The sequence below is a fragment of the Salmo salar genome, chromosome 24 (genome assembly GCF_965601325.2).
Source record: "Salmo salar chromosome 24, fSalSal1, whole genome shotgun sequence".
NCBI classification, from domain to species: Eukaryota; Metazoa; Chordata; class Actinopteri; order Salmoniformes; family Salmonidae; genus Salmo; species Salmo salar.
In genome coordinates, this window is record NC_138314.1 from 28900482 (window position 1) to 28924860 (window position 24379).

Here is a 24379-nt window from a genome sequence, read left to right on the forward strand (position 1 = left end):
TTTATTACGCGGGTGTCAAACACTTTCAGCTCCGTTACGACCACCGTCTGTCCCAGACCACTTTGTTCAGGGGCTGCAGCCCACACACACACACTGTCTGAGGGAGCTGAACCAGGCACCAAGCACCATCCCCACTGAGACACCACATTGTAAGGCGGCGGCCCGACCACGCTCTCCAAATGGAGCGACTGAAAGTCAACACTACATCTGAGGATTGACATCAGTCTGGGCATGGGCTCCGTGGTCGTCTGCACCAACATTGGACGAACACCATTGAGAAGATTTGGGTGGTACCTGGCATACGGTGTATGAACATGTACTTTTATACTACTTTCTCCGCTGTTCCACTCAGCATGTGACTATGCCACTGCTCTCAAATTCTTATACCTGCAAGGGGAGCTTGTTTGTACTGTTCGTTCATTCTGGTCACAAATAAAGCATTGTTTGTACAGCAATTGAAATAGCTGGTATGGATGGATGGAGTGCATGTGATCAGCTACTGCTGGGGTGTTTTCTCCAGGGTTGAGTGTCACAACTTCTTTCTCCTCAGATGTTACTACAGTTCAGGGAGGGGGCAGCTGCTTCGCTCTCAAAACGACAACTTCTCTCCAGTCTCCCATGTACAATATGCTACAATCCCCAACTATTACACACTGTGAACCACTTTATTGCCACGCATAAAATATTTTAAACTCTAGATCTATTTACAGGACCAGTATGAATTCAATCTATACAATTGTCTATAATCTGGATAAATATCTTTTAATTTGGCAAAACATACTTTTCAGACAAATTTCCAACGCAAAACAATCTGTTAAAAATAAAGATTTACTGTATACTGTTAAAAAAAATTGCTAAACAGACAATGGTATTACCATTCAACTAAATTCTCAAGCTTATAGAATCGACACAATAGAGCTACAGTACAGTATCTCCGTCCTTTAAGTCTGTCATATCACTGAACTGCCCCACTTATTCCCTTTTGTCATTCACGCCCGTCACGTCTACATATGCCTGTTAATCTATGGACATAAACAATACAAAAACTTGAGGAAAATACCATAACAAAATCCTTGTGCCCTGACAATCTAGATTAATGGATCAATTAAATCCAAACAGGTGAGGTGGAACTATGGAAAATTGTGCCTCTACTGACACCTATTGGATTAAGAACAATATGGTACCATCACAGCCTCTACATTACTATGGCTTTACTCAAGCTCAGAGGGTTGAAGAGCAACAGTGGATCAACAGTTCCACCATTTCAACCGAACAGTAGTAAATGCCATAGTGTTGCTGCTCATTTGGAATTCACTCCAAACCCCCCAAACTTCCTCCAGTGGTATGGCCTGTCGTTTGAGCCCAGTGAAGACTGCTCCTGTTCCACTGTGCGGGCGGGGGCCAGACGGGGCCCGTCATACTGTAGAGGCTGCCGCCATTCGAGGGCCAATCGCACTGCTCGCTTCACCTGGCACAGCCAACACAGGAAGTGCACCTTAGGTCAGTGTGAGAGATGCTCTCAACAGGTGGAAGATCCAACTAAAACAAATATTGATCAATGGTGAATGTGACTGGAAAGCATGAGCATTTTATGTGATTTGGTGAATAAGGTATGGAAAAGAGTTTGAATTGAAGGGCTTTATTGAGTGACCTCATTAGATGAGGTTACATGAGTTTGTCTGTCCCAGTGTCTGGATGTCTTCCTGGTCTTGTACCTGCTGATTGATCCTGACAATCTGCTGGTATACCTCCTGCGGGGCCACACAGGCTTTAAGAGGCTCCGCCCCCTGGTCAAACTGGTCCTCTGAGGATTGGCTGTCAGACTGGCTGTCTGCATCATGCGACAGGGTTATCTTGTCAAGCCCAGTGCACATTCTGGGGAAACAAGTTAAGGAGATCTGTAATTAGCATCCACCACAGTTAGTTTGTACACTTTGGGACTGGTGAACACACCCATATTTAGCCTATGAAAGAAATACAAATCACTTCCAATTGAGACTGTTGAAAAAGCTTATTTGTAGTCCAGGAAAAGGCTTCATCTGGACCTGTGCAACTGCCCTTTAAACAAAATATGTCAAAAAAGTACCTGAAGTGTGCTTAATTTAGCTTGGTTTCTGCACTTTGGGAACTATTCCACTGGTTCTATTGTACCTGGCAAACTAAACCAAGTGAAGATTAAGTATTGGACATATATCTTTCTGACTCAGGTCTGACCTGTTTTAGCAGTAACAGGGAGGGGTTGCAGACAAACAGTGCTAGCCTAACCTTAGCACGGAGGATGCAGATTGTTTGCAGGCCTGGATGCTGTCCATCAGCTGGGCTTTGACCGTCCTGGCCGTTTCACTGGACAGAACATCTGACACGGAGCAGCCTGGGAATAGACTCAGCAGCAGAGGGACCACCTACACACACACACACACACACAGATTTACTACAGCAGTCAGTTCTGCACCGTGGGAGTTCCGCACCACTTTATGAAACATTTATTACATAAAATGAAACGTTGGTTAAAAGAAAGAATCAACCATTCATATATTTATAAAAAAACATGTTTGGTTTCCCCCCCAATCAGGAAACAAGTAGTGAGAGCTTTGTACTTGCATAACTAGGGCCCTTCGTATTTCCTGACAAAGTCACGTTAAGCACTTGCCATAAAAGCTCAGAATATCTGGTCCATAGTTTTGTACAGGCCAAGGTTAGTTTTATGGATAGAGTGGATGAGACATATAGGTGTTGAGGGTCTTGCCTGATCATTAGTGGGGTCCAGGATGAGGGTACTGATGGCATCCTGCTTGGCCCCCTCAACGTTGGGCAGTTTACTGTGGGCTTTGGCTCGGTTCTCATAGTACCGGCTAACTCCAGGGTTATAATTGATAGCCTCAGAGAACTTGTCAGCTGCCTCCTGGTACTTCCTGCGGTGAAGACAAGAAACAGTGGCGTGGATGATAGACTCACCGGTCCTGGTAGCAGTGTGTTCCCAGGGTGTTGATGATGAGACTCACCGGTCCTGGTAGCAGTGTGTTCCCAGGGTGTTGATGATGAGACTCACCAGTCCTGGTAGCAGTGTGTTCCCAGGGTGTGGTGGATGAGACTCACCGGTCCTGGTAGCAGTGTGTTCCCAGGGTGTTGATGATGAGACTCACCAGTCCTGGTAGCAGTGTGTTCCCAGGGTGTTGATGATGAGACTCACCGGTCCTGGTAGCAGTGTGTTCCCAGGGTGTGGTGGATGAGACTCACCGGTCCTGGTAGCAGTGTGTTCCCAGGGTGTGGTGGATGAGACTCACCGGTCCTGGTAGCAGTGTGTTCCCAGGTTGATGATAGACTCACCAGTCCTGGTAGCAGTGTGTTCCCAGGGTGTTGTGGATGAGACTCACCGGTCCTGGTAGCAGTGTGTTCCCAGGGTGTGGTGGATGAGACTCACCGGTCCTGGTAGCAGTGTGTTCCCAGGGTGTTGATGATGAGACTCACCGGTCCTGGTAGCAGTGTGTTCCCAGGGTGTTGATGATGAGACTCACCGGTCCTGGTAGCAGTGTGTTCCCAGGGTGTTGATGATGAGACTCACCGGTCCTGGTAGCAGTGTGTTCCCAGGGTGTGGTGGATGAGACTCACCGGTCCTGGTAGCAGTGTGTTCCCAGGGTGTTGATGATGAGACTCACCGGTCCTGGTAGCAGTGTGTTCCCAGGGTGTTGTGGATGAGACTCACCGGTCCTGGTAGCAGTGTGTTCCCAGGGTGTGGTGGATGAGACTCACCGGTCCTGGTAGCAGTGTGTTCCCAGGGTGTTGATGATGAGACTCACCAGTCCTGGTAGCAGTGTGTTCCCAGGGTGTTGATGATGAGACTCACCGGTCCTGGTAGCAGTGTGTTCCCAGGGTGTTGATGATGAGACTCACCGGTCCTGGTAGCAGTGTGTTCCCAGGGTGTTGATGATGAGACTCACCGGTCCTGGTAGCAGTGTGTTCCCAGGTTGTTGATGATGAGACTCACCGGTCCTGGTAGCAGTGTGTTCCCAGGGTGTTGATGATGAGACTCACCGGTCCTGGTAGCAGTGTGTTCCCAGGGTGTTGATGATGAGACTCACCAGTCCTGGTAGCAGTGTGTTCCCAGGGTGTTGATGATGAGACTCACCAGTCCTGGTAGCAGTGTGTTCCCAGGGTGTTGATGATGAGACTCACCGGTCCTGGTAGCAGTGTGTTCCCAGGGTGTTGATGATGAGACTCACCGGTCCTGGTAGCAGTGTGTTCCCAGGGTGTTGATGATGAGACTCACCGGTCCTGGTAGCAGTGTGTTCCCAGGGTGTTGATGATGAGACTCACCGGTCCTGGTAGCAGTGTGTTCCCAGGGTGTTGATGATGAGACTCACCAGTCCTGGTAGCAGTGTGTTCCCAGGGTGTGGTGGATGAGACTCACCGGTCCTGGTAGCAGTGTGTTCCCAGGGTGTTGTGGATGAGACTCACCGGTCCTGGTAGCAGTGTGTTCCCAGGGTGTTGTGGATGAGACTCACCGGTCCTGGTAGCAGTGTGTTCCCAGGGTGTGGTGGATGAGACTCACCGGTCCTGGTAGCAGTGTGTTCCCAGGGTGTGGTGGATGACACTCACCGGTCCTGGTAGCAGTGTGTTCCCAGGGTGTTGTGGATGACAGCGAGGCGGATCCAGATGACCTGGTCATCAGGAGACATCTCCTTCGCCTGCTGGTAGTCAGCCAGGGCAAACTCCCACTCGTCCTGCTTGAAGAAACAGTCTGCAGAAACCACAACCACCTTTATAAATATAAGAGGTGATGTGTGCGGTCTACCCAGATGCACTCATTCCTGAAATTGGATGTTATGGATGTGGCATAGCCACAGAAGGTAGGGGTGCTGAGGGTGCTGCAGCGCCCCCTGATAAATCCGAATTTAAAAAAAATAAAAGAAATCCACAAAATTAGTGCCCTGGCCCTTTATTACTCCGGTATGAGCGAACAAAAATAGCCTTCAGCAGCGCAGGGAGAAAAACTATTCTCAGCACCCCGACCCCTAAACATCTTCCCATGGATATAGGTACTGACTTTATGCATTAACGTATTCAAGTTGTACGAGGAGATATAAAAACCACATCACCAGTCACTTCAAACACATTCTCTTTTGATCTCAGAGACTCCTGTCCACCATCTATAGTCACACAATATTGTTATTTCACTGGGCCAGACTTCAATTGCACCTTTTTCAAGAGGGAGCCCACAACCTTCCTCACCTAATTTCACCTCAGCCAAACTCACCTCATTCGCCTCCACCCCCTCAGACATACCTCACTTCCCTGATCTTCCCCTCCTCTATTATCCCCTCCCCTCATCTCTTCTCACCTCCTCTGTTGATGTAGAGGCCACTCTCCTCCTTCTGCTCCTGGATGGCCTTGTTGAGCAGCAGGACTGCCTCTGTGTAGAAGCTACGGGAGAAGCACTGCACAGCAAAGTCATTGTAGGTGAGCACCAGCTGGACCTGGGCCTCCCCCTGCACGGCCCTCCAGTCTTCCTGGGTGTGTCCGCTCAGCTCCGACCCCTGGTCTCCCTTGTCTCCAGCCTCACTCAGCTCCACAGCCAGGACCAAGTCCTCAATGGCAGCAGTAAACTCTTTCAGCCTGCGGTACAGAATACCCCTATGGTGCAAAATACTACATATTAGTGGATAATAGACAGTATGTATCCTCATTTACTACAGATTGGTAGAGAAGCTTCTAACAAGTACATGTATATCTCTTCAGTGGTAGCGGAGAATGGTATGGTAAAATGGGGTCAGGTATGTATCAGATAAGCAGGCCCAATCAACCCCCTTGGTTGGTGTATCAGAACCTGATAAATACTCTGCCATCAACACCTGAAGAGGTAGTGCCGCCCAGTCTCAGGGCAATTCTCCAGGGCTGTGTTGATCTTGGACAGGGCCTCTGTGAGCTCCCCTGCCAGGGCCCTGCTGACGGCCTGCTGCCTGGCCCTTTCACTGGCCTCCTCTAGCTGGCCCAGCAGGGCACCTGCCTCTGGGCACGACGGACTGAGAGTCAAAGCTGACCTCAGATCATGGTAGCACATTTTTACCTGTATAGAGAATTGTGCTGTCATTACATTAGAATGCATGTAAATGAGACTTTTGATCATTTATATAGATAAAAGTGGCAATGACGTCACACGTGTTGAGCTAGTACATAAGCTATTTATCCCTAGGGTTAAAACTAGAAATCGCCACACCTTTGTTCTTTCTGGCATGGTATTGTCAGATATTGCCCAGTGTTTAACACAGAGGTAACGGAGTGTGAGAGTGCACTACTGACCTGGTTGAGCTGTTTGTGGAGCCGTGCTCTGAGGGTGAACAGATCTGCGGTCTGAGAGTCTGCCTCCAGCCAGTTACTGACCAGCCTCAGACAGTCAGTATAACGGCCCAGGGCCGTCAGACATGCCAGGCTACAACAGCAACAAAGAGGGACACTTCAGTGGTTCACACTTTAAATCTTAGGCGAATAGCACCATCACATGGCTGTACAAGGCGTCTGTCTATCTGTAGAGAGGGCTGAGGTCGAAGGATCTCACATGACCTCCTTACGCCGCGTCCACACAGGTTATTGCCGTACGGTACATTTTACGTAGTCTTCACAATCCATGTGCCGCATCACAACAAAAAGATTCACACCACACATTAGCGACTTGTTCTGTGGTTTACTACTGACACCACACGGCAAAGCAACACACAAGTTTTAAAAATCCAACGCATGCGACACACTGCATGCAGTGCCACGAACCGCAACCTAGTCCCGCAGATGAGCTGCAGAGGTGCAGATTGCCTCCAAATTAAATTAATGGACGTCTGCCGGAATGGTTACAGTTTGACGTAACCTGTATGCATGAGGCGTTGGGCAGATAACATATGGAGCCAAAGAAAGTGTTTGTAAATAGAGGGAAACAGTAACACATCTATTATTTTTATGCACATAGCTCTCCATGTGAATAACTCGTATTTCACACCGACCTCCTCATGTGATATGACCTGCAGCTAGGCTTTAGCTCGGCAGCCTTGGCAAACGACTCCAGAGCATCCAGGAACATGCCCTTATCATACAAACATTGGCCCTGTGGAGTGGACAATATTTTATATATATATTACAAACTGTTTTCAAGTGAAAGCAAGAGGTATTTCAATAGTGCTGGATGCTTGCTTGACTGTGTAGGAATGATCATCCTGTTTGAATCTGAGACTATTATAAGAAGTTCACAGCATCACACAGCAGGCCGCTTTGGGGGACAACCTCCCTCCTCACTCTCACCTGTAGGTAATAGATGAAGGCCAGACGTGTGTGTAAGGTCTTAGCCTGAGGCTCCAGGAGGCAGGCATGCCTGTAGCTGACCACTGCAGACTGGAAGTCACATAACTGTAAATAGGCCTCCGCCTGGCTCACATAGAGCTGGGTCTGGATGTCAGGACACATATGACAACTTCAAACAATTCTTTCAGAAAAATCTGACTATATTTCAGTTAAACAATCAATCTCACTCCCATCTGTTCTCCTTCCAACAGCAGTTACTGTAGACATTCAGAATGATTTGGTACTTGATGTCAATTTATGTGGTTCTGTACCTGTTTCGGCTGAAGATTGATAGCTTTAGCAAAGCATGTCACAGCCTTTGAAAATTGGGACTCTGCCATTGCCTCTTCTCCATTCTCATAGCTGCAAATCGATAAATAAGGTGAGTGACCCTTGGCAAACTCATCTTCAGAGATCCTATTGACATGTGATCAAAGTAAAACAGTCATGGCCAAAAGTTTTGAGAATGATACAAATATTAATTTTCACAAAGTCTGCTGCCTCAGTTTGTATGATGGCAATTTGCATATACTCCAGAATGTTATGAAGAGTGATCAGATGAATTGCAATTAATTGCAAAGTCCCTCTTTGCCATGCAAATGAACTGAATCCCCCAAAAAAAATTCCACTGCATTTCAGCCCTGTCACAAAAGGACCAGCTGACATCATGTCAGTGATTCTCTCGTTAACACAGGTGTGAGTGTTGACAAGAACAAGCTGGAGATCACTCTGTCATGCTGATTGAGTTCGAATAACAGACTGGAAGCTTCAAAAGGAGGGTGGTGCTTGGAATCATTGCTCTTCCTCTGTCAGCCATGGTTACCTGCAAGGAAACACGTGCTGTCATCATTGCTTTGCACAAAAAGGGCTTCACAGGCAAGGATATTGCTGCCAGTAAGATTACACCTAAATCAACCATTTATCGGATCATCAAGAACTTCCAAGGAGAGCGGTTCAATTGTTGTGAAGACGGCTTCAGGGCGCCCAAGAATGTCCAGCAAGCGCCAGGACCGTCTCCTAAAGTTGATTCAGCTGCGGGATCGGGGCACCACCAGTACAGAGCTTGCTCAGGAATGACAGCAGGCAGGTGTGAGTGCATCTGCACGCATAGTGAGGTGAAGACTTTTGTAGGATGGCCTGGTGTCGAGAAGGGCAGCAAAGAAGCCACTTCTCTCCAGGAAAAAGATCAGGGACAGACTGATATTCTGCAAAAGGTACAGGGAATGGACTGCTGAGGACTAAGGTAAAGTAATTTTCTCTGATGAATCCCCTTTGCGATTGTTTGGGGCCTCCAGAAAAAAAGCTTGTCCGGAGAAGACAAGGTGAGCGCTACCATCAGTCCTGTATCATGCCAACAGTAAAGCATCCTGAGATCATTCCCTTGCTTCTCAGCCAAGGGAGTGGGGCTCACTCACAATTTTGCCTAAGAACACGGCCTTGAATAAAGAATGGTACCAACACATCCTCCGATAGCAACTTCTCCCAACCATCCAGGAACAGTTTGGTGACAAACAATGCCTTTTCCAGCATGATGGAGCACCTTGCCATAAGACAAAAGTGATAACTAAGTGGCTCGGGGAACAAAACATTGATATTTTGGGTCCATGGCCAGCAAACTCCACAGACCTTAATCCCATTGAACTTGTGGTCAATCCTCAAGAGGCGGGTGGACAAACAAAAGCCCACAAATTCTGACAAACTCCAAGCATTGATTATGTAAGAATGGGCTGCCATCAGTCAGGCTGTGGCCCAGAAGTTAATTGACAGCATGCCTGGGTGGGCTGCAGAGGTCTTGAAAAAGAAGGGTCAACACTGCAAATATTGACTCGTTGTATCAACTTCATGTAATTGTCAATAAAAGCCTTTGACACTTATGAAATGCTTGTAATTATACTTCAGTATTGCATAGTAACATCTGACAAAAATACCTGAAGACACTGAAGCAGCAAACTTTGTGAAAATTAATATTTGTGTCATTCTCAAAACTTTTGGCCACGAATGTACATTGTCAACGAAGCTGCATCAATCTGTTGCCATGTCAAACTCACTGTTCAATGGCTTTGTTTGTTAAAATGTTAATGAGATCAGGCCGGTCCCCTCTCCGGCTTTCAGATGATAGGAAAATGCTGCTGGACCCAAAGAGCCGGCAGATGGCCTGTTTACGCCGAGCCTCAACGAGCACTTCCTCCGACACAGCAGTGGGGAACAAAACCCTGTCGTCGTCGACCTGTTGGTCCATCTTCAGAGCAGGAACAGCCATGCCTTATATTATGCAGCTAACGTTAGCTAGCAATTTGTTGGAATTCATAGCTAATGTAGGGGATCGCAAAATTGCCTACTTCATAATTCTAACGTACCAAAGTATTTGCATATAACAGGCTAGCTACTTAGCTATTAGTGCGAAAAGTTTCTGCACAGTTGTTTTTCTCTCTGCTTTCAGTCACTGTTGATAGCGCCATGTAACCAAGGGAGCGAACAACATGTGGATGAGCGGCTAGTGGATTTACCACGCCCATTCTGTCTGATCACAAGCTTTTGTTGCATAAATAATTACAAATGTTATGTTTTGAGAAGTCTTTCGAACTTTAACCTGAAAGGCAAAGAAGAAGCGATTTGTTTTACTCTGCCCAAAATCGGTCCATGAAAATAGCCACACGAAGTGAGGAATTTTTGTATGGCAGTCAAGGAGAGAGTGGGCTGATTCGATTATGCTGAGCCCCGGGACCCCTGTATATTGCTCGTGACGTGCAAAAGCGGGAGTCGCGCCCTTCTCAAATCGAACAGTAATCTGCTCCGCTCATAAACACACTATCTATTTTCTAAATAAATGTTTGGATTTTCAAACTAGTTTTCATTGGAAGGCAGATAATACGTTTTTTCAAAGGCAATCATGTGAAAATAAGCATCCTTATCATTACTCCTCGTGGTTAATTACGGACATTTTGTTTTGAAGCGATTTCGCCGTGGTCTTCGAACGGGGCTCCTGGCACACGCCCAGGAGGCAGCCCGGTTCGAAACGAATACAATCAACTTTCACCCGGGTCAGATTAATCGAATCTCCACAGTGAATTTGGTCAACAACAATTATTATTTGGCAATTTCCTTCATGAGGCGTATTTGATCGAATATACGTTTCGTAATAGTTAGGTTGTTACAAATGTACTGATATAAGTGGACGCACGTGGCATTTCGGCAATAAAAAACTATTACTTTAAATGAGAACTGTGCCTGTTAGAGCTAGATAGAGGATCTTTAAACAATAAGGCACGAGTGTGGTATATTGGCCATATATCACAAACCCCTGAGGTTCCTTATCGCGATTATAAACTGGTTACCAACGTAATTAGATCAGTAAAAATAAATGTTTTGTCATACCCGTGGTATACGCCAAAAATATTTATAACTAGCACAAGATAGTTAATCTGTGTCGTTTACAGTTGGAGCAAAATAAGCATGTGGGCAAAGCCATGTACGAGCTAGCGAGATCCTATTGGCGCGTTGTAGCAGGTATTTCCATATTTCCGTTAGGGAACGCCTTCCCTGTGAAACGAACTAAACTAGGTCCTGGGAACAGATGCACTTTTATTTTGAAAAACGAAACCGGAAATTGCAATTAATTGCTAGCATGCGCATCAGCTGATTATATGAAAACATAAAACCAGATTTGCCAATCCGCTGGTTGGTCTGTCGGTCAGTTGACAACATTGAAACGGATATATTGCTTTAAAAATTGTAATATAATTATGATTTTTGTTCTTTCCTGATCATTGTCGTTTTGAATTAAGGGGTTCTAGTCTCACGCGCGGTGGTAGTTTTCCCTTCGCGTATATTTTTTTGCACAGGTTTGCTAAATTATCTGTCGCTGGCTCTGCATGTCAAACATTCATGGTTGTCAAGTGACTGCGAACAGGACAAACCATGATTGAAATCCAAAATGAGTCAAGACGATTGCTTGATACAGAAGATGAAGACACAGGAGTGAGATCAGAACAGGACGCATATCTTGAGTAAGTTTGTTATTGATTGTTAGAAACGTGTCTGCAAGACAAGTTTTAACCCAATGTCTTTGGTGGCTCTATACCACCTAACATGTTGTTCTTTACTAAAAACATGGTCTCGTTTTGTTGAGATGGTGAAGTCTTATATATAATGTTATTGTTACAATAGATGCTGATTTGTAAACCCACCTGTTCTGTCTTTCAACAGCAAGGTGAAGAATGGAAAGTTGTTCCTGGCCTCTCTTGCAGCAGTCCTTGGTCCGTTGAGTTTTGGGTTTGTATTGGGGTACAGTTCCCCTGCCATCCCTGAACTAAGCACAATCACTGACCCAAGATTACGACTAGACGATGACGAGGCTTCGTGGTTTGGGGTAAGATAAATTCTGGGCCCCATGACAAGAATGTTTTTTTTTCCCTCTCTCATAACCCCACCAGGATATGCTTTGAATCCTTGTCATGCTATAACAAGGACCCAGAGTTTTTCTTGGTCAGGCCACGCCACTCTTGCGGAGGGGGGGACTCAGAGCCCTAATCATTCCTGAGTGGATGAAAGTGGACATTAGCCACTTATTTGACTGTTTTTGTTTTGTAGTCTATCGTGACGATAGGAGCTGCTATAGGAGGTCTACTCGGCGGTTGGATGGTGGACAAGATCGGGAGGAAGCTGAGTCTTATGTTCTGCGCCCTACCTTATATCTTTGGTTTTACTATCGTCATTGCTGCTCAGAATGTCTGGATGCTGTATCTTGGGAGGGTACTCACAGGACTGGCAAGTGGGGTTACGTCACTCGTGGTGCCAGTAAGTAATATGGAATGTCTACTCTTATGCTATCAGCTTAAGTTGAAGGTCAGAGGGAGTTACAATTGACCAAGATGCATGACGTTAAGTGTACTATGTGAATGCCTGCATTCTAATGATCTTATTTCACCATACATTCCTATTTTACATAGCACCTCAAATGTTTAATTATTTCTATTGATATGCCATGCTGCGTACTCTTCCTGTGTAATTGTTTTTCACTTTTCTCTTCCTCTGTGCTCTAGCTGTACATCTCAGAGATTGCCCATGAGCGTGTCCGTGGGACAATGGGCTCCTGTGTTCAACTCATGGTGGTCACAGGAATCATGGGGGCATATATAGCAGGTATGCAACAGTAGATGTCCATTCGTTAGCGGTATTTGGATGTTATGACTTTATCGTTTTGAATCTCATGAGAAAGTCTTTTTTTAATTTTAATTTTTTTAATACTGTATCTGGTCAGCGGAGAGGATTTCTGACCATGTCACTAAGGATTTCTCAGTATTGTACAACTGAGGTTACAACAGTAGTCATACGGGTAGAGGTTCATGTTTTAATGATGTGGTGCAAGGTTTTTCCAATCCCAATCAGTATTGGCAACCGAACCTTGATAATCATGTCATGTGATCATCATCACCAGGAATGATAAAGATTCCACCCTGCTAACTGAGAGCTCTCATTTGTGCCAGGCTCCCAAGCCACCGCTATGCCTAATCAAGTTACTGACATGACATGCTTGTTTCTCAAGATACTTTCCTCAATAGACAGTACTATTTCAGGCGTGGTAGGCTGTTTTGTCTTATGTTTAGAAGGAATGGTCTTTGGCTGAGGAATGTTGTAAGGCAGAGGCTTTTCATTATCCCATAGTCTGTATATGGTCTTCCAATTATGCATTTATTTCAATTTAGTGAAGAGGGGTGATGGATACTAATACTCGATATTATAGATTTTCATTGTTCATTTTCTGGAGTTACATAATATCAACAACACCACTGTATGTGCAATCCAGAACGTCAGTAGGGGTTCATTTTCAAAGGGAAGGATCCAACTAGGGTCATCCCACTACTGTCCTCTCTCATTCTCTACTCTACTAACATCCCAGGGATGTTTCTGGACTGGCGCTGGCTGGCAATCTGCTGCTCCATCCCACCCACCATGATGATGGTGTTCATGTGTTTCATGCCCGAGACCCCCAGGTTCCTGCTGTCTCAGGGTAAACGGAGGGAAGCTGAGGAGGCAGTGCGCTTTCTGAGGGGGCCAGATGCCCCTGCAGAGTGGGAGTGTGCCCGCATTGAGGAAGCCTCTGACAACCAGGTGAGCTTTGTGTATTCCCTAATAATCATGAGGTATGAGACTTGCTTTGAAAAAGACATTGTGCAATGGCATAATACAAGGGACAAAGGTATGGATTGTGAAATATTGAGTCACCTCTGTTGCACTTAACCAAATCAATAAGAACATGAGGGAAAAATCCAAAACTTTTAGCTGAAGGAACTTTACTAGCATAGTTTTGTATCTGAGTGAGCATATTCTGGTCAGCCCCACTACTATAGGGGAGCAGAGATAAACTTGGCAGAGCTGAGAAACGGTTGTCATCCATTCTGTGGAAATAGGCTGAGGAAAATCAGGAACAAAGAAGCATGCTAACACATCTGACTCATTCTAAATGGGAATAAGAGGGTGTGATGACTGTGTACTTTGTTAAACCCAGGGAGGTAGTTTGGGGATGTCTGATCTTAAGGACCCTGGAGTATACAAGCCCCTTGGAGTGGGCATCATGTTGATGCTCTTCCAACAGCTCACCGGTATCAACGCCATCATGTTCTATGCTGAGACTATCTTCGAGGAAGCCCATTTTAAGGTAAGAATTAAGTGTTATTTGAGGTATTTTGGCTGCTGGAATGAGCAATTCTTTATTGTTATTTTTTATGATTACAAAGGTTTTAATACACTGATCAAAAATATAAATGCAACAATTTCAAAGAATCTACTCAGTTACAGTTCGTATAAGGAAATCAGTCAATTTAAATAAATTAAAACTGACATTTTCAGCTTCCAGGAATTGTGTACAGATTCTTGCGATGTGGGGCTGTGCATTATCATGCTGAAACATGAGGTGACGGTGGCGAATGAATGGTACAACAATGGGCCTCAGGATCTCGTTATGGTATCTCTGTGCATTCAAATCTCCATTTGATAAAATGCTTTTGTGTTAATTGTCCATAGCTTATGCCTGACCATACCATAACCCCACCGCCACCATGGGGCATTCTGTTCACAATGTTAACTTCAGCAAACCCCTCGCCCACATGATGCCATCTGCCCGGTACAATTGGAACCGGGATTCATCTGTGAAGAGCAGTCTTCTCCAGCTTACCAGTGGCTATTGTGACTTTACTTTCATTAATCTGATTTATTTATTTAATCCACTAACTATGTTTAATTGTTACCCGATTTGAAATTATCATGTCACAATTAACTCAGAAGGAATTTGGTACACCACGGAAGATAGTCTTCTTATTAATTATTACCTCATATCATCATTCTGAACAGTTGTAATCTCATGCATCTGCAAAAACCCCAGCCTTACTCATGATTCAGTACTACACAAATTGGTTTATTTATTTACTAGCTAACTAAATAATAGCAGGATAACATGCACACTTAATACATGAGACAAAAGTCCCTAGCGGACTTTTACAATATGGTGGCTTTTTACACGACGACATGGAGGGGGAGCGAAAGATACTTATCGTGGATACATTTCAGAACTATTCTCCGTAATCATATAGTTTGCACACGAACCACCGCCCGTTTGAAATAAGAAATCATGAATGTATTTATGTGTGAGTGCCTTAGTTTGCCATTTATCTGTCAGAACCAGCCCTCCTTAGGAAGGTTGTTGTCCTTTCAGCGGCAAGCTGTATGGCTCTGATTGTCTGAAAGGGGTCTCCCCTTTCCCGTCTTCTACTGTTATTCACTCTGGGAGATTGCTAGCTAGCCAGCCGTGTCTATGGTTCCCACTGGGTGATGAGAACGTACAGTGATTGTCTGGAAGGTGAACTTCTCGCCAACACCTCGTGTTGATACTCGGGGTTCAGGATTCCGACCACTTTAATGCACAGCTGCAACCTGGCAATGTTCTGGTCTCGTCTAGGAGGTGAGGTATTTTCTTCACCTCGTGTTGAGGTTTAAAGTTCCAACCATTTCAAACGTGTAACTCCCTCCTAACATTTCCTGGTCTAATTTTAATTTCTGTTGGCAATCCTTTTATGCACTCTGGCCAAAGGGGACGGTTCCGTTAGTCTGATATGCTCTCTGGCTACTTACTAAGGCAGTTTATAGGGGAGAGATTCTCTTATAAACTCGGCAAAAAAGGAAATATCCTCTCACTGTCAACTGCGTTTATTTTCAGCAAACTTAACATGTGTAAATAGTTGTATGAACATAAGATTCAACAACTAAGACATAAACTGAACAAGTGCCACAGAAATTGAATGTGTCCCTGAACAAAGGGGAGGGGTCAAAATCAAAACGAACAGTCGGTATCTGGTGTGGCCACCAGCGGCATTAAGCACTGCAGTGCATCTCCTCCTCATGGACTGCACCAGCTTTGCAAGTTCTTGCTGTGAGATGATACCCCACTCTTCCACAAAGGCACCTGCAAGTTCCCGGACATTTCTGGAGGGAATGGCCCTAGCCCTCACACTCCGATCCAACAGGTCCTAGACGTGCTCAATGGGATTGAGATCCGGCCTCTTCGCTGGCCATGGCAGAACACTGACATTCCTGACTTGCAGGAATTCACACACCGAATGAGCAAACACGTGGTCTGCCACTGCGAGGACGATCAGCTGTCCGTCCTGTCTCCCTGTAGCGCTGTCTTAGGCGTCTCCCAGTACGGACATTGCAATTTATTGCCCTGGCCACATCTGCAGTCCTCATGCCTCCTTGCAGCATGCCTAAGGCACGTTCACACAGATGAGCAGGGACCCTGGGCATCTTTCTTTGGGTGTTTTTCAGAGTCAGTAGAAAGGCCTCTTTAGTGTCGTAAGTTTATAACTGTGACCTTAATTGCCTACCGTCTGTAAGCTGTTAGTGTCTTAACGACTGTTCCACAGGTGCATGTTCATACTTTTTTTTTTATTGTTCATTGAACAAGCATGGGAAACGGTGTTTAAACCCTTTACAATGAAGATCTGTGAAGTTATTTGATTTTTACGAATTATCTTTGAAAGACGGGGTCCTTTTTTTTACCAGTTTAGCTCCTAAAGTCACATTCCTATCTTAACAAAAATAAGTTCACAATTGCTACTATTATATGCACAACATATTGATGGAAACTTGACAAATAAAGGGGATATACTTACAGTATTTTGTCCATACAATTTTTAATGACATCACAAAAACATGACATTAGTTTTCTATAGCTCCTGACAGAACATTCCCCACCTTATGTTAGAATTATTGTTCCAGTAGTCACGTTTGACTGTTTAGAGTTTCAGTGGGAAAAGCCTGTTTACAAAGACATTCCTTTTGTTCATACTGGAGGGGAATAAAGAGTCCCCTTCTCCTGTAACTTACAACAGGGTGTGAACTGTCGACCATCCAGCAGCTCCACCCCACCCTCTGTGGGTGAGAGCGGGCCTGGTTACTGTCAGCCATTGCCAAGCTGATCTGACCCATTCTGATCCTCACAGGACAGTCATGACACCATCAAAGATGAGCATTTGCCCTCTGAAGTTGGTAACGACGCCGAACTGCAGTCGGGTGAGGACGACGAGTACGCAGATGAGCTTCCCTGAGACGGTTTCTGATAGTTTGTGCAGAACTTCTTTGGTTGTGCAAATCCACAGTTTAATCCGCTGTCTGGGTGGCTGGTCTCAGATGATCCCGCAGGTGAAATAGCCGGATGTGGAGGTCCTGTGCTGGCATGGTTACACATGGTCTGCGGTTTTGAGGTCGGTTGGACGTACTGCCAAATTCTCGAAAACGATGTTGGCGTCAGTTTATGGTAGAGAAATTAACATTCAATTCTCTGGCAACAGCTTTGGTGGACATTCCTGCAGTCAGCATGCCAATTGCACGCTCCCTACACTTGAGACATTTGTGGCATTGTGTTGTGTGACAACTGCTAATTTAAGTGGCCTTTTATTGTCCCCACAAAGTGCACCTGTGTAATGGTCATGCAGTTTAATCAGCTTCTTGGTATGCCACACCTGTCAGCTGGATGGATTATCTTGGCAAATAGAGAAATGCTCACTAACAGGGATGTAAACAAATTTGTGCGCAAAATTTGATCAGCTTTTTAGGCATCTTTTATTTCAGCTCATTAAACATGGGACCAAAACTTTACATGTTTATTTTTGTTCAGTGTAGATTTATTTGTCTTTTCACATTACTATTCATATCGATACTATGGATATTGACATGCCAGTGGGGTTAAATGTATTAAATGGCAGATGGTGATTTTGTTTTTCAGAACAGCAATGTTGCTACGGTGGTAGTAGCAGCAATCCAGGTAGTGTTCACTGCAGTAGCAGCATTGGTCATGGACCGCGCTGGAAGAAAGCTTCTCCTCATCCTCTCAGGTGCATATGTCTCACAAGCGTGTCTGTGTAATATCAGACTTAACTTTCCTCCACCACTGATTATGATGCATCAATTGAGTCCTTTGTGACAATCCCACTCAAAATGTAGGGGGCGGAAATAAGGCAGTGTCAAGCTTGACATCAGATTATCTCACCCAAACTGGGCCCCAACTCCCTAAAAATAATTGTTCGATGGCGGACATGCATAAATATGGAGGCCTCATGCACTTACCACAAATGCCTCGTTTGCTCTATTGTAGATTGCTCTCCGTTACACTTTATTTTTTTGTATCGCCATTAGCACAGTACACGATCCAAATCTCCAAAGACACTAGCAATTCAAAAAGAAGAGGGGGGAAAAAAGTAGATTGAGCCATGTCGCATGCCATAGTTTTAAAAACTCTGTTTTTAGAACAATGACATGTCTGTACTCTGCCATTGTTATGCACATTCACCATTGTGAAAAATGTCAATTTCTCCCTCCCTCCCTTTTTATATATATAAAGGAGTTTCTATGTGCCTAAGCACTGCTGCCTTTGGTGTCTACTTCAAGTTGTCCAGTGAAACCCATGGTAACTCCTCAGGACTTTTCCTAGTAGAGAGTCCCCTAGCAGAGGACCCTGCGGCTGGGCTGTCCTGGCTCGCACTGGCCAGTATGGGCTTCTTCATCACAGGTGAGCTCCACACTTAGATTGGGCTCTGTCTAGTCTAGAAAACAGTGACTATTGTTACCCAGCAAACTATCATGACCTATATAAACACATTTAAAACAAATTGTCAGCAATGTACAGTGCATTTGGAAAGAATTCAGACCCCTTCCCTCTATCCACATACAGCCTTATTCTAAAATGTATTACTTTTTGTTTTATCCCTCATCAATGTACACACACTACCCCATAATGACAAAACGAAAAACATTTTTTTGTACATTTATGTAAAAAAAAAAAAAACATTATTTACATAAGTATTCAGACCCTTTGCAATGAGACTCGAAATTGAGCTCAGGTACATCATGTTTCCATTGATTATCCTTCAGATGTTTCTACAACTTGATATGGAGTCCACCTGTGGCGAATTCAATTGTTTGTCAGAGCAAAAACCAAGCCATGAGGTTGAAGGAATTGCTGTAGGATTGTGTCGTGGCACAGATCTGGAGGAAGGGTACCAAAACATTTCTATAGAATTGAAGGTACCCTAAGAACACAGTGGCCTCATTCTTAAATGGAAGAAGTTTGGAACCACCAAGACTCTTCTAGAGCTGTCCACCTGGCCAAAATGAGCAATCAGGCGAGAAGGGCCTTGGTTAGGGAGGTGACCAAGAACCTGATGGTCAGTCTGACAGAGCTCCAGAGTTCCTCTGTGGAGATGGTTGTCCTTCTGGAAGGTTCTCCCATCTCTGCAGCACCTTACCAATCAGGCCTTTATGGTAGTGGTTTCATGGAAGCCTCTCCTCAGTAGAAGGCACATGACAGCCTGCTTGGAGTTTGCCAAAAGGTACCTAAAGGACTCTGACCATGAGAAACAAGCTTCTCTGGTCTTATGAAACAAGAGAACACAGGAGTGGCTTTGGGACAAGTCTCAATGTCCTTGAGTGGCCCGGACTTGAACACGATGAAACATCTCTGGAGAGACCTGAAAATAGCTGTGCAGCAACACTCCCCATCCAACCTGACAGCGCTTGAGAGGATCTGCAGAGAAGAATGGGAGAAACTCACCAAATATAGGGGTGCCAAGCTTGTAGCTTCATACCCAAGAAGACTCGTTGACACCGTCTTGCTACCAGACAAGCTAAACACCTTGAGGATAACACCGTGCCACCGACACGGCCTGCTACCAATGACTGTGGGCTCTCCTCCGTGGCCTATGTGAGTAAGACATTTTAAGTGTGTTAACCCTCCCAAGGCCGCCGGCCCAGACGGCATCCCTAGCCGTGTACTCAGTGCATGTGCCGACCAGCTGGCTGGTGTGTTTACGGACATATTCAATCGCTCCCTATCACACCGTAGCACTCACTTCTGTCATCATGAAGTGCTTTGAGAGACTAGTCCAGGATCATATCACCTCAACCTTACCTGTCACCCTAGACCCACTTAAATTTGCTTACCACCCCAATAGATCCACAGACAATGCCATCACACTGCCCTATCCCATCTGGACGAGGAATACGTATGTAAGAATGCTGTTCATTGACTATAGCTCAGCATTCAACACCGTAGTACCCTCCATGCTCATTATTAAGCTTGAGGCCCTGGGTCTGCAACTAGGTCCTGGACTTCCTGACGGGCTGTCCCCATGTGGTGACGGTAGAGAACAACACCTCCACTTCGCTGATCCTTCATCCTCTACTTCCTGTTCACCCATGACTGTGTGGCCAAGCACACCTCCAATTCAATCATCAAGTTTGCAGATGACACAACAGTAGGCTTGATTACCAACAATGACGAGACAGCCTACAGTGAGGTGGTGAGGGCTCGGAGTGTGGTGCCAGGAAAATAACCTCACTCAAAGTTAACAAAACAAAGATGATCGTGGACTTCAGGAAACGGCAGAGGGAGCACCCCCCTATCCACATCGAGACCGCAGTGAAGGTGGAAAGCTTCAAGTTCCTCGGCGTACACATCACTGACAAACTGAAATGGTCCACCCACACAGACAGTGTGAAGGCGCAACAGCACCTCTTCAACCTCAGGAGGCTGAAGAAATTTGGCTTGGCACCCTCAAACTTTTACAGATGCACAATTGAGAGCATCCTGTCGGGCTGTATCGCCGCCTGGTACGGGAACTGCACCGCCTGCAACCACAGGGCTCTCCAGAGGGTGGTGCGGTCTGCACAACGCATTACCGGGGGCAAACTACCTGCCCTCCCGGACACCTACAGCACCCGATGTCACAGGAGTGCCAAAAAGATAATCAAGGACAACCACCTGAGCCACTGCCCGTTCACCCCGCTATCATTCAGAAGGCGAGGTCAGTACAGGTGCATCAACGCTGGGACCGACTGGGACCGACTGAAACCACTATCTCAAGGCCATCACTGTTAAATAGCCATCACTAGCACATTAGAGGCTAATGCCTTAGACTTAATCACTGGCCACTTTAATAAATGGAACACTAGTCACTTTAATAATGTTTACATATTTTGCATTACTCATCTATGTATATACTGTAGTTGTGGCCAAAAGTTGAGAATGACTAATTTTCACAAAGTTTGCTGCTTCAGTGTCTTTAGATATTTTTGTCAGATGTTACTAAGGAATACTGAAGTATAATTACAAGCATTTCATAAGTGTCAAAGGCTTTTATTGACAATTACATGAAGGTGATGCAAAGAGTCAATATCTGCAGTGTTGACCCTTCTTTTTCAAGACCTCTGCGATCTGCCCTGGCATACTGTCAATTAACTTCTGGGCCACAGCCTGACTGATGGCAGCCCATTCTTGCATAATCAATGCTTGGAGTTTGTCAGAATTTGTGGGGTTTTGTTTGACCACCCGCCTCTTGAGGATTGACCACAAGTTCTCAATGGGATTAAGGTCTGGGGAGTTTGCTGGCCATGGACCCAAAATATCGATGTTTTGTTCCCTGAGCCACTTAGTTATCACTTTTGCCTTATGGCAAGGTGCTCCATCATGCTGGAAAATGCATTGTTCGTCACCAAACTGTTCCTGGATGGTTGGGAGAAGTTGCTGTCGGAGGATGTGTTGGTACCATTCTTTATTCAAGGCTGTGTTCTTAGGCAAAATTGTGAGTGAGCCCACTCCCTTGGCTGAGAAGCAACCCCACAGATGAATGATCTCAGGATGCTTTACTGTTGGCGTGACACAGGACTGATGGTAGCGCTCACCTTGTCTTCTCCGGACAAGCTTTTTTCTGGAGGCCCCAAACAATCGCAAAGGGGATTCATCAGAGAAAATGACTTTACCCCAGTCCTCAGCAGTCCATTCCCTGTACCTTTTGCAGAATATCAGTCTGTCCCTGATATTTTTCCTGGAGAGAAGTGGCTTCTTTGCTGCCCTTCTCGACACCAGGCCATCCTCAAAGTCTTCGCCTCACTGTGCGTGCAGATGCACTCACACCTGCCTGAGCAAGCTCTGTACTGGTGGTGCCCCGATCCCGCAGCTGAATCAACTTTAGGAGACGGTCCTGGCGCTTGCTGGACTTTCTTGGGCGCCTTGAAGCCGTCTTCACAACAATTGAACCGCTCTCCTTGGAAGTTCTTGATGATCTGATAAATGGTTGATTTAGGTGTAATCTTACTGGCAGCAATATCCTTGCCTGTGAAGCCCTTTTTGTGCAAAGCAATGATGACGGCACGTATTTCCTTGCAGGTAACCATGGTTGACAGAGGGAGAACAATGATTCCAAGCACCACCCTCATTTTGAAGCTTCCAGTCTGTTATTTGAACTCAATGAGCATGACAGTGATCTCCAGCCTTGTCCTCGTCAACATTCACACCTGTTAACAAGAGAATCACTGACATGTCAGCTGGTCCTTTTTGTGGCAGGGCTGAAATGCAGTGGATTTTTTTTTTTTTTTTTAGGATTCAGTTCATTTGCATGGCAAAGAGGGACTTTGCAATTAATTGCAATTCATCTGATCACTCTTCATAACATTCTGGAGTATATGCAAATTGCCATCATACAAACTGAGGCAGCAGACTTTGAAAATTAATATTTGTGTCATTCTCAACTTTTGGCCACGACTGTATTCTACTATCTTAGTCTATGCCGCTCTGACATTGCTCGTCCATATATTTATATATTCTTAATTCTATTCCTTTACTTACATTTGTGTATTGGGTATATGTTGTGTAATTGTTAGATATTACTGCACTGTCGGCGCTAGAAACACAAGCATTTCGCTTTGAATACTTATGTAAATGTGTGATTTCAGTTTTGCTAAAATGTATAACCTGTTTGCATTTTTAATTATTGTGGGGTAAAACAACTTAATACATTTTAGAATAAGGCTGTAGAGTAACAATCTGGAGAAAGTTGAGTGTTTTGAATACTTTTCAAATGCACTTTAGTCACCTATAAGTTTTTTCCATGTCTTTTTGTCTATAAAATTGAAATTACTATTAACCATAAAATGTGAGTTTAAGTTCAGATCTGACATTTTTGCCTCGTGTGATATGTTTTCTCATCGGCATACCCTGTTGTCTGTTCAGGTTTTTCTCTTGGTTGGGGTCCCATCCCCTGGCTGGTGATGTCAGAGATCTTTCCTTCGCGAGTAAAGGGGTTTGCCAGCTCTGTTTGTGTCCTCACCAACTGGGGCTCTGCCTTCATCATCACCAAGACCTTCCAGGACCTGATGGTGAGCTGGTGCTGATTTGGGGCATCATGTGGCAGACATGGGGGATAAAGGGATGTTGAGCAGGCAGATAGAGGGCTTGGCAGGAAGCCATTTTGCAGTTATGGTTTGCATGTTCTTAGCCTAGCAGAGACAAATGTCTATATGTAAACTTCAACAATGTTTTATTGCAGATACACAAAAATTGCAATGTATACAGTTGGACACTAAACGTGTCGAACAAGGTAGTTTACGCTGCAGTGTCAAGACAAAACAGTTTAGAGGATCAGCTAAGATGTCGGAGGTAATACTGGTAACTGTAAGGATGAATTTGGGAATTGTAATAACAATCCATGATAAATGTATTTCAGGACCTTCTAACCAGTGCTGGGACCTTCTGGCTGTTTTCTGGGTGTTGTGCGCTCAACATAGTCTTCACCATCCTCTTTGTCCCGGAGACCAAAGGCAAAAGTCTGGAGCAGATCCAGGCACAATTCAAAGGGACTCCAGAATAATTAAACTACAATAGACAAACTTAATGACAACCCCAAATATAACATCAACAAGGACAGAACTACAGTTTCGAGCATCTCATGATACTTTGTGGTCAATAGTTTTCTGGGTAGTCCTATCTGGATGGTCCTTTAAGATAATCTATCGCTTTCTGTGACTTGAAAAGGTATAAATGGTTGTGGCTGACTTATGCCTATTTGATACTCTCAGACTTAAGTGGGCCTTGCATTCTGAGCCATTGGCCTTTTGGCCATCCTGAATGAATGCTGGACCTCTTAAGCCCCCTTTTTTTTAAGGGTACTTTTACAACAAAATTGCTGGAGTAGTTCAGGTCACACATCACACTTGAAGATTCACAAAATATGTGTGCTCCAGAAATATTGGTCAATTCTACTTACAATGCTTGCATTTCATTATGTTTATGTATTTTTTTGTTTGTTTACAGTACAAGAACAGTTTACATTTTCAAATGTGAGAACAATTAAGGCTCTGTGCATGTAAGTAAGAATTTGGCCCATAATGATTATTAGATAATTTACTGATTTAATGTTCTCTTTGTACCATGGGGGTCTACATTTGTAAGTGTGCACAAATGTCCTGTTGGAATTATTTGTCATGTTTTTCTTCTGAAATCACTAAATGTTTTTACTGAAACATTTTAGAAAGGGGGAGAAAAGTATAATTTTGGTAAGAATGGCTGTGTGACTACACATGAAGTATCAATGCACACTAATATGTGGTATACTATTACCGGTGCCAAAACATTGAAACTAAATGTGCTACAGTAGTGAATGGTCATATCATGTTAAATAAAGACTTGTCTATTTCATCCATACTAGCACTGTCCATTTTTTTCTTTCTC

The 24379-nt window shown here is 44.8% G+C and overlaps 2 protein-coding genes across 3 annotated transcripts; one reads left to right on the forward strand and one right to left on the reverse strand.

The window, feature by feature from the left end:
- Positions 1-651: 651 nt before the first annotated feature.
- On the reverse strand, positions 652-10001 carry ttc16 (tetratricopeptide repeat domain 16). Its single transcript, XM_014171553.3, has 12 exons — positions 9372-10001; positions 7596-7686; positions 7285-7428; positions 6990-7090; positions 6298-6427; positions 5850-6064; positions 5339-5631; positions 4597-4738; positions 2747-2912; positions 2266-2402; positions 1716-1875; positions 652-1468 (listed from the first exon to the last, which is right to left on the reverse strand). The coding sequence occupies exons 1-12, from the start codon at positions 9581-9583 to the stop codon at positions 1301-1303; spliced, it is 1959 nt and encodes a 652-aa protein (XP_014027028.1). The 5' UTR covers positions 9584-10001; the 3' UTR covers positions 652-1300.
- Positions 10002-10933: 932 nt separating this feature from the next.
- Positions 10934-24348, forward strand: slc2a8 (solute carrier family 2 member 8). Of its 2 annotated transcripts, XM_014171555.3 has the most exons (10): positions 10938-11330; positions 11530-11692; positions 11914-12120; positions 12366-12465; positions 13223-13434; positions 13832-13981; positions 17603-17711; positions 18218-18385; positions 22883-23028; positions 23376-24348. In XM_014171555.3, exons 1-10 carry the CDS (start codon positions 11242-11244, stop codon positions 23517-23519), a joined length of 1488 nt encoding a protein of 495 aa, XP_014027030.1. In that variant the 5' UTR covers positions 10938-11241; the 3' UTR covers positions 23520-24348. The 2 variants fall into 2 exon arrangements, with proteins under 2 accessions (XP_014027031.1, XP_014027030.1); XM_014171556.3 differs by lacking the exon at positions 13832-13981 and having other exon boundaries at positions 10934-11330.
- The last annotated feature ends 31 nt before the right edge of the window (positions 24349-24379 follow it).